At 36.7% G+C, this 18,758-nt stretch overlaps 2 protein-coding genes across 2 annotated transcripts; both read right to left on the bottom strand.

Moving 5' to 3' along the window:
* Window positions 1-3,061: 3,061 nt before the first annotated feature.
* Window positions 3,062-5,239, bottom strand: LOC141287347 (perforin-1-like). Its single transcript, XM_073819478.1, has 2 exons — window positions 4,710-5,239; window positions 3,062-4,559 (listed from the first exon to the last, which is right to left on the bottom strand). Exons 1-2 carry the CDS (start codon window positions 5,237-5,239, stop codon window positions 3,536-3,538), a joined length of 1,554 nt encoding a protein of 517 aa, XP_073675579.1. The 3' UTR covers window positions 3,062-3,535.
* Window positions 5,240-8,831: 3,592 nt separating this feature from the next.
* On the bottom strand, window positions 8,832-11,286 carry LOC141287348 (macrophage-expressed gene 1 protein-like). Its single transcript, XM_073819479.1, has 2 exons — window positions 10,837-11,286; window positions 8,832-10,676 (listed from the first exon to the last, which is right to left on the bottom strand). Exons 1-2 carry the CDS (start codon window positions 11,284-11,286, stop codon window positions 9,123-9,125), a joined length of 2,004 nt encoding a protein of 667 aa, XP_073675580.1. The 3' UTR covers window positions 8,832-9,122.
* Window positions 11,287-18,758: the final 7,472 nt, after the last annotated feature.

The raw sequence follows: 18,758 nt of genomic DNA, 5'->3' as shown, positions 1-18,758 counted from the left end.
AACCCAGGCCACAAGGACAGAGATCTGATATGAAAATAATTCTTACTACCACAATGGTACAGCCTGATTAGGTGGACAAGATCCATGCATGAAGGGCAGGGATGTCCAGGTTATAAAACCTAGCAGGTAGACGGCGAGGACCAGCTGCTTCACAGATATCTCCAATGGAGACTCAACTGGACCAATCCCAGGAGGAGGTTGTACCCCAGGTGGAGTTGGCCCTTACTCAAATAGGGTACTGTAAGCTTGCTGAGGCGTAAGATAGACCTAGGGCATCTACTATCCAGCAAGATAATCTCAGATTTATAACTGGCAGCCCTTTAGAGCGACCTCTGAAGAGCTGCTCTGATTGTGAAACTGGCCAGAGAGCACTTTGGGCCACTTTTACTAAATGGGGCAAATTAGCATGAGACAGCAATTTCAAAACAGCGCCAATGGGAGGGGAAATTTCTCCGGGTGATTTACCAACAATGGCCAAATTAAAGAACATACTCATTTACATTTTAACAAACGTAGTATTCCAAGCACAGCGCAAATTAGCATAGTTGCAAATAAAGAATAAAGAAATAAAAAAAAACGGAGGCCAAAAAATTAAGGTTTGCGAGAAGTTTTGATAGACTTGGTATTGCGTGACTCCTAGTTGAGGGTTCCAAGTTGTCCTATTTCTTGAATGTGTTCTTCTGGCATTCCAAATAAATTAATTAATGTGGAAAAACATGCTTTAGGGGTGCTTCCTCCTAAAAACAATAATTGCAGCCATTTCAAGCGCAAAATATTTTAATACTTGTTTTTTTGAGCAATACTTGTTTGTTTTTTTTGCGTTTACAAATGCATATTCAAAAAATTCAGCCACAAAAAAGGTGTCCACACCTTTTCAGTGCTAATTCTTCACTGCATGTTTTTAGTAAAATCTGACAGTACAATTTTGTGCAAGCTGTTAGTAAAACTGGCCCTTAATGTATTCTTTAAGAGCCCGGACAAGGAAGGCTACATTTCAACCCTGCTCATTCTCTGAAGAAAGAAGAGCTAAAAGGGTAATAACTTCTGATCTGAATGGAGTAGAGAACACTTTAGGCACATAGCCATGCCTTGGCTTGAGGAAGATTTTGCAGGACCAAGTTGAGAACTGTCCCCAGAAAAGTAGTTCGCTAGCTGGGAGACAACTCTTGGCTGAATTGATCCTGAGCCCTGCAAGGCAGAATCCTGCACGGGTCCCGTTTGATAAACCTGCACCTGTCCCGCACCCACCCTAATTAACAGAACACCCAACCCCTTATCCGACAGCAACACTAGTTTAAAGGGGTCATATGATTTCACCTTTTTAACTTTAGTTAGTGTGTAATGTGGCTGTTTGAACCTAAACAACATCTGCAAAGTTATGCTTAAAGTTAAATGCAAAGGGAGAAATTGTCTTTTACAGAATTTGCTTTGTAAGGCCTACAGGTCATTCCACAAAATCGGTGCCTTTTCCACTTGGAAAAATAAAAAAACAAAATGAATTCAATTAACATTTTTTTAAATATCCATGAGATAACACTTTAAAATGACAGAAGATTACATAACCACATTCAGGATGTGGATGAAATATGTTGTACTACAATCAGCTCAGATTTGTTTTTTTAGATTGTGATGTTTAGGACTAACCTCACTGTCACTTTGCAAGTATAATGACATGCTATATGTTCATTCAGGTTGTCGATTTTCATTTAGTATCCTCTGTATCTACGTATAGAGTGTATTTTCACAAGACGTCATCAATCGGCTAAATTGGTGGCACTGAATGTAAACAGTGCTACTGAACCGAATGAAACTTGCATATTTTGCTGATTATTGCTGCTGAAAATGGCAAATTATTGTACTGTTATTGACTGTACTAATTGGTCGGACCGGGAAAAATATTTGTAGGGTATGACGGGGCTAAAAGCGCTCCGGGGTAAAAGGCACCTCTGATATTATTTTCCTCTAAACCAGTTGGATCGTGCAGTTTTGGCAGCGCAAATCGATTCTGTGCTTACTTGCTCTAATACTTGATGTTTTTAAAAATGTTGTAGATTTAAGTAGCAAATGAGAATCACAAGTCTTGAATATTTCTTGAGACAAAGGTCATAATTTTCAGTTTTGTTTAAAATAATTAAAGCAACAGTTTTTAAATAACGAAAGAATATGTAAAAGTGTGGTATTTGGGGTAAAAAGGCACAATAATTAAAATGATAATTAATAGAAGGCTAACTTTTCTATTTGTTGACATGACATTGTTAGATTCAGATGGCAAGTATCATAAATTATGTTGGGTGTCCATCTTAAAGATAATGAAACCATCATATTTAAAAAAAAATGCTATTAATCATATCATAAAATAAAATATCATTTGTTGTTGCTACTGGAAATCTACATTAAATTACTATGGGATCTCCTTTCAGAACTTTTTACACTTTAAAATGATTTTGTTTCTGTAATTTAGAATGTTTTATTTTGTATATTTTAATGACAGTATATTTATTGAACAAAAATTAATTCTTTTATTTATCAAAATAAGCAGAAAATTTTACAAACTTTGCTGAAGTGATTGTTTTGAACAAGTATTAACTCAGACATTTTTTAAAAAAAAACATTATTTTAGCTAAAGTATTTGTATCAATAATGTGTGCATTTTACCCCATGCTGGTGAGGCTTTCACCCTGTGTGTGGGGTAAAAGGCCTCCCTTGCCACCTCATTCATTTATACAAAATTTTAAACAAAATAAACCATTTGTTTACAACAAAATCTGTTGCTTCATAAATGTTCAATACAAACATATATATTTTTCTGCAATCATACACTTTGGGCACAATGAAAAGCACATTTTTCTTAGGGTGTGCCTTTAGCCCTGTTGAACCCTACTACAAGATAACAAAGAAATTGTATATTTTTGCTTTTGTTGTGTTATCCCTGCTCATTGTCACACTACAATACAAAATAGCTTGTCAAAATAAATGAACATGAAACATTTATTTTGCAATTCTTTAATTAGCTTGTACAGCTCACAATGTAATACATGACAGTAAAATGGTTTGCAATAATTCTGTAGAATACTGTAGGTATATACAAGTTTTTCATATTTTTTGACCACTAGGTGGCACTGCGCAGAATATATGAATAGAAAAGCAATGGTGTAGAATGAGTTTTGAGTATTTTGATTCTAGCCCTTATTGTTCAAAAGTATTAGCCTAAAAAAATACTTTTTGGGCAGTTAGTGGCACTATAGAGTTTGAGATAGAGCTATGGGCTACCATAGACTTCCATGGCAGAAAAGAAGAAGAAAAAAAAACATTATGAGAAGAGGAGTCTTCGCCCCTTTAGTGCTTGACCCCTATTAATAAGAAAACAAGAAAAGAAAAATCCTTACAAATTCAATAGGGTTTGGGCACCTTTGCTGCTTGGACCCCTAATTAATAATGAAAATGTGAGTGTTGCAAATGTAACCCTAATTTCCATAAATGGACTACATTTAATTATAAAAGGTAAAATGCAGAAATATTTCTTACAATGTAGGTCTTAAGTTTGTGGTGAATATTGGCTACACCTGGGGCCTGTCAAATGAGCATCACAAAAAGCCGAGTACCTGAAATAAAAGATGCCTCTCTGTAACGGACAGCTATCGGAATGATTTCCACGCTCAGGTCTGACCACACATCTCCCCACAAAGTCATTAAAATTTACATCACTGTCCCAAACCTCAAATATGAGTTCATGACCAAACTCAATTGATCCAAAACCAATCCAAGTGTTCCATACTGGATCATTATTGTTTATAACCACCTCAGTCTCCTTATAAATGCCATTGTACCAGATTTTCACAAAACCATCGGTGGCTGAGAAGTAATCTTCATTCATGCCTGTGGCCCTATCCACAAACACTTTTAACTTGCCACGGCCGGCTCTCATAGGACAGCAGCTGTGGTCCAGATTTGGTGTTTGTGAGCATCTTTGATTCTCCTTGTCATTTATAGAAAGCATGTTCTCTTCTATATACTCTCTTATTGCGTTCTTCAAATTAGCACTAACCTCAGGATGAGCCACCAGATGATAGAGAGGGGAAATTGTATATGATATGACTTCAGGATTGTTATGCAAGCTCGTTTTCCAGTTTTCATATGCTTCGGCTGGGCTTTGGTTTAAAACAACGTCTGGAAAGTATTTCTCACCTCCCAGTACCTCTGTCTTTTGTGTCATGAAGCTCTGGTAGAATCCCATGCCCATATTATCTTTAAGGATTTGAGAGCATTTGTTAGGAAACAAAGCATTAGCCGACAAGAACCCTAATTTGATCTTTAACTCAATGTTCAAACAGTTCTTGATATCGGTCTCAGAGAAGCCCATCAGGGTTGCAATACAAATTTGAAAAGCTGTGAGCCGCCTCACACGCCCTCCCAGATGGACTTGTCGTATGTAGTGAGTGCCGTATGTATCTATAGTCCTTCGATACAGAGGTTTTGATTTGACATCATATTGTGTTGGAAGCTTCCGGAGATGTTTTGAGAATTCAGAGCTGAGTTCTGGGTGGTCTGTAACTCTGTAACTGCAAAAGAAAATGTTATGCATTTTGGCTGTTTATTTACAAGTTTCAAAGTGCAAGTTATGGTTCGATCTTTACACTCCCATTGTTCTGTGGGCCCTAGTGCAACACAAAACATCAAAGAGGTCAAATGGGTCAAATTAATGGACTTACCTATAATATGTGCAGCTGAATTCATGGAGGGCAAATGTTGACTTATCCATTGCATTCTGAGATTGGGCAAATTTAGCCATATCTGAACGGCTCCCTCCCAAAATCGCTTTTCCTACTTCATCCAGACTAAGGTCCAGTTCCCATTTATTGATGAGCGAGGTTGAACTCTTCATTAGGGAGTCAACAGAATGATGAAGAGCACTAGAAAGCTGTTTGCTACAGCGGCTGAAAGGACGCCAGTCCAGCACGGCTGAGGGAAGTTTCTGCATCTGCCCTCCCTGAAAGCGGTTCTTGCAAATGGTACAAGTGCCGTTGTCCATGTGTGACTTGACATTTATTAAAAACGCACCTTTACGGCGCATCTCGACAATATCAAAGCCTTCGCCCGCCAGGTTGTAACCAGGCACAAATGGAGCTTTTTCACATTCATCATGAGAACCTGGCTGGCAAGCTGAACTCGTTTCCCAGTGTGTCAAGATCAGAGAAATGCAGAGAAACACATGGAAAACACAGCGATTTGTCTCCATCATGATGTCTGCAGGGAAATGACAAAGGGTGCACATGTTTTTCATTGCTTCTAAGATGTAAAAACATTAATGATGAAATATGCATGCAAATTTCAAATACTGTGTTTTTGTGGTCATAAAATGTTAACATTTTGAAATGTAGAATACAGTAGTAAAAGAAAGGCTTCACTCTATTTTGTTTTATTTGTTAAAACAAAATTGAAATCTGATAAAATATGTCATCTGTTTAATATAACAAGTTCAGACTTACCCACAGAGTGGATTTCATGGAACAGTCTGGTAAAGCTGTTACACCACAATATTGATCGACCTCACGAAAGTCCTTTTCTGCGTTCTGTTTCTGAAAGTTAATTGCTGTAGTGTCACTCTGGAATTGTGCTAATGCTAAAAAGACACGCCTTTTGATAACGTGGCATTTGGCAAGGAATATCTTCCTTTTCAGCCTTTTCTTATTGCTATTTTTTTATCCAATCACTGTTTTGTTCTTTTTTTTTTTGTTTGCAGTGAATACCAGCAGTGCAGTGGAGGAGGGTTGTGATGAGAACGTAAGGGAGTAAGAATGAAGTGCAAGGTCATGATTCATTATATTGAAAACATGTGGATGAAAATACGTGGCAATGCACTCAATTCAGATTTGTTTTTCAGATTAGATCTTTAGACCTCACTGTTGCTTTGCTAATAATACAATACTGTTCGTTCAGATCATTCATTCAATATTATCTGTGTCAGCTTATATTGTGGCAACTATAACTTAAAGGGGTCCTATTATGCTTTTTCACTTTTTGAACTTTAGCCAGTGTGTGGTGTGTATGTTTGGGCATAAAAAAACATCTACAAAGTTACAAATCTCAAAGTCTCAAATTTTCAAGAACTACAACGAAAAGGCTCGTTTGGACCACAGCGTTTGTTTTCCGGAGGCTATTATGTCACAACGTAAATCCCGCCTACGCAAATTCAATTCGTTGGCGGGTGGGGGATTCGCCTAACTTTAGCCATGTATTATGGACAGCCGCTTTTGGGATGCTTTAGTGAGCCGCAGGTGGGCTCGGTTAAACGTGAGCTTTAACTAAAGGGTCCGCAAACTGCTCAAGTAGCCCTGCTGAAGCCGTGCTGAAGCTGTGCCGTTGACGTGTGTGGTCCAGAGGGTACAAACACACGCAGATCCGCGGCTGATGTAAACACGAACATTGACTAGTGATCATCCGTGGATGCGTCGGCGCCGCACCGTAGATGCAGTGTGTGGTAAGAGATTTATTCATCAGTGTAGATAGCTTCACTAGCGTTATGGTTTCGGGCATGCAAATAAGTAAATACATAGCACAATAATGATAATATCACGTAGCGGCGATCTCGCAGGCTGACAATAGGACCAACAATACTGTAGCGTTTTATTTACTCACCCTTCATGCATCCTATGTGTATATGACTTCCTTCTTTCAGACGAATGTAATCGGAGTAATATTAAATCTGGCACTCATACAACAGCATAGACTGAACGGCACGGGCAAGCGTTCCATCAGTCCAAAATAAGTCGATCCAAAATAAAAAAAAAGTGTCTCACATGGCTCCGGGGCGGTCGGTAAAAGCCTCCTTTAGTGATCCGATGTGTTTTTGTAAAAAAATATCCATATTTAAAACGTAAGAATCACTTTAATCTAGTTTGCTGCTTTGGGAAGGGGCGCAGCAGGACGGAACGCGGTCTACGCTGTTTGTCTACGCAGTGGGACTGCTGACCAATCACAATACATTTGGTTTTTCAGAAGATGGAACCCGGAACTAATCGAGCCAGCCTGGGGAGAAAGCTATTGTAATAATGTAAATTATGTGAAAAATTATGCATTTTTCGAAACACGAAGCATGACAGAATGTTCAAGTACACCCCCAAAACAAAATAAAGACTTTGTAAAAGAGCATAATAGGACCCCTTTAATAGTCATAAAATAAAAAGATGTATGTATTAAAATTTCATTGTGGTGGTTTTACTATATTATCAGTTGTGTCATCAGTGTCTAGTTTTCCGCTATAGATTAAAGGGGTCATAATATAAAAAAAATAATAATTATTACATTTGCATTTAGACCTACAAATGAGGACAATATAGAAGCAATCAAATCCAACAAAAGAGCAATAATATGTAAGTGCTGTGACAAGTGTCGTTAATCTAACGCAGTACACACAGCAAGGTTTTTTCTTTTTAAATAAACATAAAATACTACTAGGATAGAAGAATAGAAAAAGAATAAAGAATGCTATTAGAGGGTCCTTTTTATATAACCAGTAGTTAGAGTAGAAATGGAGAGTGCAAGTGTTAGTGGGTCAACTTTTTTTATTATCTGAAAGAAGAAAGAAATATACACGCAAGATGGCTTGAGGGTGAGTAAATCATGGGGTAATTTTCATTTTTGGGTGAACTATCTCTTTAAGGCCACAAATACATCTGTGGATGAGGTAGAGAGAAAGGACTGGATATGAGGATGTGTCAGCAAAGCATTACTTTATAATCGCTGGAGCTGTCAATCACAAAGCGGGAGTTTATCAGTGACTGATTTCTGGACTCTTGCTGAAACAGTTTGCACTGTTAGTTATGATGAAAGCATTTGGGAGAATGCAGAACTGGAGTTGCATCAACGAGATCATTGCATCCATGCCCTCAACAGCTATAACAAACACTTTTTTTTTACCATTAGTACATCTCGACAGCTGTAATACTCAAAAAGCGCAGTACAAGTTTTCAAGAGAACTCAATATGTAATACATTAGATGCAAAATCAATCATAGCAGTTTACATTGAAGTCTAGCAGACATGCCCCTTTCCAACAAAGCTTTCAAATCAGAGTGGAAAATAGCCTTTTAAATGATGGCAATATTTGATGTAAAAATCATTATAATTGCACCTCAGGAAACATTATGAAATCATTTTTAATATATATATTTTTTTAAATGCAGTTCATGACGCTTTTAAAGTTACCAAAAGCAAAAAAAAAAAAAAAAAAAAAAAAACACCTGATGGGAAAAATCAAAGGACATACCAACACCAAAAAGTAGGCATACACTGTCTCACTTTCATTTTCAAAATTCAATATGCTGTTTGTCTTCTTTTTTTTATTTTTTATTTTTTTATTATTGATTGCCTTACAACAACACTGTATTTTAAAGGCATTTTAAGGATGGTTAAGTTTAATTATGTCATTCAACCTTGTCATCGTTAGAAAATGTAGATAGAATGAAACATTTTGGTTTTGTATGTCATTGTCATGCCTACAGCATATGTAAATTCTATAAACACAAGATCTAGACCTAGCCTGTTTAATGTCCTCTACAGCTTTCAAATATTGGTGCTTCCACTTGTTCAAATTTTCTGTTGCGTGGCCAATGCATTTCTGAAGGAACTGTGTGAGCATCTGAGTACAAATGAAATATTCTGTAATGATACCTTTAGAATCACACAATTAATTAAGATTTTTATTTTAAAGGATTTTAAAAAGACAGACCAAGACAATTCAGACAAAATGAATCATTTAGTGATTTGTAAATGCAGTTTAATTCAACAAAATACATACACTTTTAGCATTAGGAAATTTTGTTCACCAATTTCATCATTTTATTGTATATGCATTTGATTAACTTAGCAAAGAATACAGTATTACTACCAAAACTAATATTACTTTGATTAGGTTAGTGATAATAATGACAAGGAAGTGTTTTAAGTTGTAAAGTTTTAAAATCCCTTAAACCCATCACCATGTCAATCACTGTGTAATTCTAAGTAAATCTGTGTAATCACAGTTCTTAATTGATTGTATTACTTGCATTGTAAATCTTTAGTTTTTAACATTAGACTTTCTATGCCACACTCAACCTCAGGGTAAGTAAATATCTCTTTTCATTAAAAAAAATGTCCTAACACCATAAGAGCAATCATAAGAGCTAGCAGACAATAGGTTACACCAGCCTTTTCTCCTCCAGACCTCACAAATGTTCTGGTCATATCACTAATTTCTTCAGGATTTGCCATTACCCAAGAATCTTCTTTTTCCATTTTCACCCAGGTAACATTGTCTTCTGTCATTACAGCTATAGACCCTTTCTCAATCATGCCAACCAGCGGTGGGCTTGTGAATGGTGGGAGGCGGACAGGTTTTAACTGACCACCACTGAATACACCAGACTGGACACAGTACAAAATCTGACAGCCATCACTGACGGCAACAAGATGTTGGCTGAACTGAGGTGGACAGCGGTTTTGACCATTTGCGAGAGGGTTGCCAGATTGGCAGCTGAAGAAACCACCAAATGGCACAGAGGATTTTTTTGCTGCCACATAATCATTGCTCAAACAAACCTTAATTCCATTAGACAAAAATCTTTGAGCAGAGAAATTAGGAGGACAGCTGAAAGATTTGGTAAATGGATTCTGCAAAGATGGCCCATATAGCCCTCCAAAAAGGGATCCAGAGGTGGAAGGGGTTTTCTGTGTTGTGGAACACCAGTAGATGTCCACCTTTGCACGACGGACACGGTAAACATCAGCACACGTATCATCACAACATTTACGTAATCCTAAGAAACCACATGAACGACATTTTTTTTGGCACTCATAATTTTTATAGCCACTTTCTGCAGTCTCAGAGCGTAACAGGGTGGTGTTGTACTGCTGAGGGCAAGAATAATCACTGGTAGCTGGGTTTTTCTGTGCCTGTTCATTACAGATAACATTTCCATCTGATGTCAGTGGAGTGCATCGTTGGTAAGTTCCACCAAAGTTAAGATTGGTGACTGAACCATCACAGGATTCATCGTCTACATTTGCCTGGAAGTTGAAATATGGGGAATCTGGACTTACACACCCTGGAATGGTATTTACTTTATAGTATCGCTCTGCAGCCTGAGAAACAAACACCGCTAATTTATCTACTATCGTTAGTGGGAGCTCTGGTAATGTCGCTGGATTAAGAAAATAGTGGATCGGCAGACCGGATCGGTCAATAGCCACCAGATTATTGAGCGTACTCTCTTGCCACTTCTGCAGAGTGATGCCTGGGTAGAATAAAGCTCCTCCATGGCTCTCAGTTACAGAATATGTGATGTTACCCTCATAACCACTGGTTTCATCATTTTTTTGGGATACACTGACACCAATTTCAAATTTAATTTTCTTAAAGAAGTTCAGCCCTGCCGATGCAGTAATAGAAGACTTGTCTGACTGACTGTTAGAGACATAAGATGTTTTTAAATAGTCTTCTTGCACCAAAGTGGCACCAGCATCAACACTTGTAATGACGTGGGTACCATAATCAAGAATAAGTTTCTCTGACAGGTAATTTGCTAGACGTATTTGATTGTTTTGAATAGCCCCTGCGATTTCCTCTGCCTGTCGAGCAAAGCGGACATCCAGAATGAAGTCAGGATACGCCTTTACAGTGTACAGATGGTTACGGACCTTTAAAAAAAAAAAAAAAGAAAAAAGTACAAGACAATCTTATGAAAGATCTATTTAAGTAGGGAAAAACATATGCATATTTAGAGCATGCAAATAATCTTTTATGCTATTTAAAACTCTTGACTGCATTGTTTTTAATTGGATTGTTGTTTTGACTTACTTCAACTCGTGCTGTTGCAGATCTGTCTCTCACTTGGTGGGTCTTTATACGTTGATTTTCTTTAGAGAATTTTCCATTAAGTACCTTAAAAAAAGAAGCCTCCACATTGATGGAGCTTGAAGTGGAGCTTGTCTGTTCTGTCCATGACATGATGATCTCAGAGTTTGTTTCTACTGCACTCACTTTTTGTGGAATGACAAAGACTTCATCTGGAATGAGATAGACACCATCTTCTGTGGTCTGACACTGGGAAAAGGTCAGATTCATCACCCGGCCCATGTCCATGTTGCGCAGGTTATCCCAACCTCCTCCTGGTAGAACCTCCAGCGCTGTCAAACTTGAGTTTATGCGACACAAATTGAGTCCATTACTGGGACGAATCAGTGGTTGAAGGTTGCAAATGCTGATACAGGTGCAGAGCACCAGCAGACAGAAGACTCTTGACTCCATGGTCATCTGGTGTGCTGTGTAAAAATGCATTTCTCTCTCTGAATCGTGTCTCTTATTTATAGTAAGGATGTGTTAGGATTATGTCTAGTACAGGGTGTGTGGGTTTCACTCAACAAGTTTAGGCAGTAAAACAACAAGAGGTCTTATAACGTTACTTTTAATTTGTTGCATAGCAACTACAAACACACATTCAGATCACGGAAAACAAAAATATGTTCTGCTCAACCGTATTTTTTTGTCTAGAACATTGGTGATCATCATGCCTCCACCCAAAAATATTGTCACATTTTCCTGGTTCATTCAGTTAATGTACATTGATCAGATATGAAGAGTGCTGCTTTTGTTTTTCATGAGATGTAACTAGAATAAAATTATTTCAAATTTTGCATTGATTTTTTGCTGTAATATAATTTTCTTCAAAACAATTAGGACGTCCACAATGATCATCCCAATTTCATTTTAAATATGGTAAACATATGAAACATTTAAATTTTACAGACAAACCAAAAATTATTCAGACACCAGATATAATTTTTTATATATTTTTACTAGTGGGTGCAGGACACTAGTTCATTTATGTAAGTGAAATAAGCAAAATAAAGTGCACTGTGACATATTATACCCAAGAATTCTTCATACAGTGGACTACCAGTAAAATTGATTTAAAAAAAAATTGGGACCAAAAGCCTGATTTGACACTTTGACCTGACCATATTTTCAAGATGAATTTGATCTTACACAGTTTAACTCACAGTTCTTGTCATATTATATCACCATTTTATAAACAATAGTAAATAAACTATGATAATGTGAGAAATGTTGATGGTGTCTGAATAAATTTTGGTTTGACTGTAAGTACACTAGAAAGTGTTAAAACTTTCCCTAGCTGCTCAGCCGTAATACTGCTAGAAAACTAGATGAAAACCTATGTGGATGTTATATATTAAAATAAAGAATCGACAGTCTTTACAAAGGAACACAGCTTGAACTTCCTGCTAAGCATGTAAATAAATAAATACCTGTTAATAATTGTTTAAATAAATACATGTTGATGTTGCTACAACATTTCACTGTCAAACAAAACTTTCAGTGATTTCAGTGAAATCACTGACTCTGTAATGATTCCATCATTTGCATTAAATTCTATCTGTTTTTTTTTATTTGATTCTCTACACCACCCCTATACCTATACACCGTGTGTGTGTGTGTGTGTGTGTGTGTGTGTGTGTGTGTGTGTGTGTGTGTGTGTGTGTGTGTGTGTGTGTGTGTGTGTGTGTGTGTGTGTGTGTGTGTGTGTGTGTGTGTTTATTTTTTATTGTTTTATTTTTTTTGTTTAGTAACTGCATATCCACCCATGGGCAGTAAAAAGAATCCACATAACATGGCAAACAGTGCATGCAATTTTACATAATTGTATTAATTTAAAAAAACAAAAACAACAATATTGTAAATTTGGGTGTACACTTCTTGGCAATTGTTTTGTATTTCCTCATTAGTCATGTGTTGCACCCTACAGAACTGATTATGGGATTTATTTCATTTTTATTTTTTTACTGTTGATAAGAAAAGTACTGTCTGAACATGTTGACTGAATAAGGAAATAGATATATGCACTTTTATAATGATCTGAGAAAAATAAACTACCAAAAAATACTACAAATATTTGCTTTTAATTATTGATCATCAGTAAGGAATTCTTATAAATGATTCTTGCATGTGTTCTAAAATAATACAAACTTATGACACTTATGACAATAAGTAATAATTGTTATCATGGCAAAAGCAATAATAAAAATCATAATGTTTTACAAGATTACATTAAATTTTCTAAATTACTGTTATACTTTATTGCACATGTGGTTTGACGTGATCATTTCCATCTGACTGTAAAACATTTGCAGTGACCTTTGATTTTTCAGTGTTTTAAATATTGCACAGGTCATTTTAACCTATATTACCACATTTGCTATACTTTTTTTGTTACAATCAATAAATGGAGCATCAATATTGTCACTGATAAACAGTTAAAATTGCCTCTTGACCCCATGCTCACATGCATTTGCATTCAGAAATATCTTATACCAGAAAACTGCACTAAGTCATACAAGTCTTTACTGGCTTTTTGACAAATTGAATATGTATCTGCATGTTCCCTTGCATTCTTGCTGCAAACAGTGCAGAACAATAGGTCTCATTCAGTAAACACGCATATGCATTCCAACTTTTTCTCTGGGTAATTACAGGTTAATATAACTGAAATAAGGTATAGACTTATGTCTCAAGTTAAGCTCTGGGGCGATAGAGAAATTGCCCACACAAGGCAGGTTTATGTAGCAGTTTAGCCAATTGCTGTGAATGTGTTCAAAATATGACAAAATTTAGCCCTTCACTATCCTTAAATCTTATCCAAAATGGGTGATTTATCTATCACTCGTAACAGCCACAAACACTGCTAAAGTCAGAACACGTCTGTGAGACACTGCAAACCAGTTGCAATTGATGGTTAGCAAGTTAGAATTGCGAGATATAAACTTTATTAAACTTTTTTATTTAACTTTTTTCTCAGAATTGCAAATTTATAACATGAAATTGCAAGTCAGAATTGTGATATATAAATTCACAGCTGTAAGAAAATTGCCTTTTTTTCACAGAATAAAAGAAAAAAAGTCAATTGTAACAAAGAAAGTTTAAATTGCAAGATATAAACTCACAGTTGGGGAAAAAATCAGAATTATGAGTTTATATCTCACAATTGAGGGTTTATATCACACAGTTCTTTTTCTTATGACTTCAATATTGTTTAGTAAGTATGAACGGATCTGTCTAGTATAATTCGATAAAGAATATTCCAAAGTATACGGCAGAGAATGGTACTCCACAAGGTAGTGTGTGTAGTCCTTTATTACTCAACACAATAATTCAAGACATTTTCTCTCTGGTTGAACAAAAACTAGCAAAATCTTAATATGCAGATAATGGATGACAATAAATCTGTCAATAACAGAATGCAAGCTGCAGTAGTTAAAATGAACAAATTGACCAATAAATGGGGATTTATATTATCTGTAGCAAAAACACAGGTCATTTGTTTTTTAAGGCAGCATAAAATCACATCTCAGAAAACCAGCTAAACCGACAGTCTGCTAGTTGCCTCATGTCATAGAGATCTGTGTCATTTGTACTGGCTACAGGAGGTGTCAAATTCAGTTCCTAGAGGGCCGCAGCCCTGCAGAGTTTAGTTCCAACCCTGCTTTTACACACAAACCAAGTAGTTTTCAAATACGCCTGAAGGACCTGATTAGCTGGATCAGGTGTGGTTAATTAGGGTAGGAGCTAAACTCTGAAGGGCTGAGTTTGACACCCCTGCACTGGTAAAAATAAAGGTGCTTCACGATGCCATAGAACCTTTTCTGTCTAAATGGTTCCATAAAGAACCTTTAACATCTGAAGAACCTTTCTGTTTCACAAAGGGTTCTTTGTGCGAAAGAAGGTTCTTCAGACTAAAAAGGTGAGAAAGAGATGGTTCTTCAAAGAACCTTTGACTACATGGTTCTTTGTGAAACCAAAAATGGTTCTTCTATGGCATCGCTTCAAGAACCCTTTAAAACACCTTTATTTTTGAGTGTGGGCTACTGTATACAGACCATCAGGGCAAAGAATTTGCTGACATTTTAGTGCTAGCTGCAGATAAAAAAATTAAAGGTTGATTTTAATATCCATGTACACAATGAAAAATGGACTGGGATCAACATCTTTTTAGACATTCTAAACTCTACTGGGGTCTTGTCAGGACCTACTCATTGTCGTAATCATACTTTATATTTAATATTATCATATGTCATAAGTGTTAATGGCATTGAAGTCCTGCAGCAGAGCGATGATATCTCAGATCATTATTTAGTCTTGTGTATACTCCATATAGCTAAAGCTCCAAATTTACCTTCTTTTTTCAAATATGGCAGATCTATCACTTCTAGCACAAAAAAAACTGCTTTGTAAATATTCTTCCTGACTTGTCTCAATTCCTCAGATGTATTACAAGCTCAGGCCCTGAGAATCTGTAGTAAAGTATTCATAAGCAGTATCATTGATGCAAGTAGAAATAGGAGAAATGCCTTTAAGAATTAAAAGAAGTTAATCATGGCATATTGGGTAAAATTTCCTGGGACAAAATAATAATCACAAGTTTTGACTTATGATAAGAAGGCAAGAACTGTAGGATGGACCTTTCTCACTTTTCCGGGTTTCTCAGTAGCGGAAGATGTCATAGCTGGGTAAAATCCAACAGCAGTGAATGGGAGAGTTCCACACATATATTTTTTGCATTCCAATTTGCTCAAATAGTGAAAACTCCACAATAGTGTTTTCAAGACTTTCAATCAAAAGAAAAAAATTGTGAGAGACTGATATCGGCAGTCAGAACAGAGAACAATGTCCAATTTACTGTCCTTCTCAAAGATGCAAAATAGGAACATTCCTTGCATTAGCGTTAACTATTTTTTTTTTTTTTGTAACTTGTTGAAAAGGAGTTCTAATACAAAGTATAGCGTTATAAATGTACATATATTAAAAAAAAATCTATATATAAAAAACTTACAAGGATTTATGATGCCGTTTATGAAACCCGTCATTGCAGTCTTGTGAAAAGGGTCCATTACATTAATTACAGTATAACAACAATTTATTTCGTTCTTCCCTCATTATTCCCATTAACAAATATTGACCTCAATATACAGCAGGTACTGAAATACAATTTTAAATAAATTACAGTATGGTATATAGTCCAAAATTATTTTAAGAAGCATGTACCAAAATCAGTGTTTTTATTCAAAGGGGTATGCAGGTGCAGCATTAAACTGTGGGGAAAATAATAATTTGATCCCCTGCTGATTTTGTACGTTTGCCCACTGACAAAGAAATGATCAGTCTATAATTTAATGGTAGTTTTATTTTAACAGTGAGAGACAGAATTACAACAAAAAAATACAGAAAAATGCATTTCAAAAAAGTTTAAATTGATTTGCATTTTAATGAGTGATATAAGTATTTGATCCCCTATCAGTCAGTAAGATTTCTGGCTCCCAGGTGTCTTTTATATAGGTCACAAGCTGAGGTTAATAATCTCTGTTTGTTACCTGTATAAAAGACACCTGTCCACAGAAGCAATCAGTCAATCAGATTCCAAACTCTCCACCATGGCTGAAACCAAAGAGCTGTCCAAGGATGTCAGGAACAAGACTGTAGACCTACACAAGACTGGAATGGGCTACAAGACCATCGCCAAGCAGCTTGGTGAGAAGGTGACAACAGTTAGTGCGATTATTCACAAATGGAAAGAACACACAATAACTGTCAATCTTCCTTGGTCTGGGGCTCCATGCAAGATCTCACCTCATGGAGTTTCAATGATCATAAGAACGGTGAGGAATTATCCCAAAACTACACAGGAGGATCTTGTGATCTCAAGGCAGCTGGCACCTTAGTCACCAAGAAAACAATTGGTGACACTGCGCTGTGAAGGACTGAAATCCTGCAAGGTCTCCCTCCTCAAGAAAGCACGTATACAGGCTATTCAGCATTTGAAAGTATAAGATTTCGCATTTAGGTCCTTATTTGGGTTCCTGCTCATGCGGGTGTGGTGGAAAATGAGAAAGTGGATATTCTGGCTAAACAAACTTTAAGAAAAAAAAGCAAGTAGATCTACATGTTTTATTGATTAAAGCAGAAGCTACAGTACACATTACAACATAAGCACAATTAGTATGGCAGGTAAATTGGGATGACAATGAAACTGTATTTACCTTGGCATAGTTGAATAATGACAGTTCTGTACATGGACATGACATACTGTGAATCTTAAACACCATTGTTTCCTCCTTATTATATAAATCTGGTGTTTGCAAAAGACCACTGAAAAATAGGCTAATCCTAACATAGTCTCAGCCTCAGACGTCGCGCCCAAGGAACGTTGGCTAAACGTCTGATGCATATGGTACACTTAACTGGAAACACTTCAGGAATGTCGAAGTCGTCCTCTGATTAGTTGAATTTGACCGGATTTCCGGAACACGCGAGTATCGCGTTTATTTTCGGTCCGCCGGGAAACAAAGCGCAGACTGGTTTACTCTGCGTTTTGCTAATAGGTGCTTATGCAGACGCCGCTGTTGTTAAACACATTTGCGACGTTCGCGAACAAATTACTGTCTTACTGCTTGTTCTCCCTCTTCTTCGTTAACTTTCAATACTGGACTTATTGCATGCCAGTCTGTTGTTGTGGGGACATTTCTACGCCCCGAAACGTGACACTGAACGAAACGAACTGTGATTAGTTGTTTGACATGTCGGTCAAACGGCCTTATAGGCGGGCCTTGGCCAATTAAAGCTGCCATGAATTCCAGACCTTCAGCCGTCAGTCTGAAGGTCTGGCTACGCGAGACTAATCCTAACATAACACAGACTATTAAGCAATAGTCGCGATCATAATAGTTACGCCCCCAACAATCACAGCTGACAGTATCTAAACTTGAGAACATTTAAACGTTTGAACATTTTAAGAATTTTACTATATGTGACCCTGGACCACAAAACCAGTCATAAGGTTAAATTTGACAAAACTGAGATTTATACATCATATGAAAGCTCAATAAATAAGCTTTCTATTGATGTATGGTTTGTTAGGATAGGACAATATGTGGCTGAGATACATCTATTTGAAATCAGAAATCTGAGGATGCAAAAAAATCAAAAAGACTGAGAAAATCACTTTTAAAGTTGTCCAAATTAGGTTCTTAACAATGCATATTACAAATCAAAAATTACATTTTGATATGTTTACAGAAGGAATTTTACAAAAAATCTTCATGGAACATGAACTTTACTTAATTTCTTAATGATTTTTGGCATAAAAGAAAAATCAAAAATTTTGACCCATGCAATGTATTTTTGGCTATTGCTACAAATATACCCCAGCGACTTAAGACTGGTTTTGTGGTCCAGGGTCACATATATAAAAAAGCAGTAACCCAGTAATATTGACTAATCCATTGCTGTAGGCAGTCGTTGTACAAGTAGAAACGGTATTTGTCGGTATTTTACGGCTGGTTAAATAGTGACAGCAACGAGCACTGCGTTTTACAGTTATCAACTTATGGCATTATTTTAATGACAAATGTCTATGGCGTTATTTTAATGACAAATGTTGAGAGCGCATTATTGTAGCGCGAAAGCATATTAATATCATGTGCGAGCACGAATCTCTCTGCTCGCTCGCGGATTTCCTTTGCTCTCGCACAAAACCGGATGCGCGCTCTCAGATATTCGCTGCTCTCGCTTAGACAGAGTGCGTGCACTCAAAACGTGTCTCTCCTCTTGCACAAAGTGTGTGTGCGCGCTCAAACGGTGTTCTGCAAATTTACAAATCTCTCTGTGCTCATGCGCTATACCCAGGTGAAAAAAAAATATACTTAAATGCA

The sequence above is a fragment of the Garra rufa genome, chromosome 15 (genome assembly GCF_049309525.1).
Source record: "Garra rufa chromosome 15, GarRuf1.0, whole genome shotgun sequence".
Classification (NCBI taxonomy): domain Eukaryota; kingdom Metazoa; phylum Chordata; class Actinopteri; order Cypriniformes; family Cyprinidae; genus Garra; species Garra rufa.
This window is presented reverse-complemented; position numbering and strand designations above follow the sequence as displayed.

Bases quoted from the DNA above. Each gene is read 5' to 3' on its own strand.
- LOC141287347 (XM_073819478.1), bottom strand. From the start codon at position 5,239: ATGATGGAGACAAATCGCTGTGTTTTCCATGTGTTTCTCTGCATTTCT. The intron at 4,560-4,709 runs GTAAGTCCATTA...TTTCTTTTGCAG, and splicing joins TTCAGCTGCACATATTATAG to TTACAGAGTTACAGACCACC.
- LOC141287348 (XM_073819479.1), bottom strand. From the start codon at position 11,286: ATGGAGTCAAGAGTCTTCTGTCTGCTGGTGCTCTGCACCTGTATCAGC. The intron at 10,677-10,836 runs GTAAGTCAAAAC...TTTTTTTTAAAG, and splicing joins CTGCAACAGCACGAGTTGAA to GTCCGTAACCATCTGTACAC.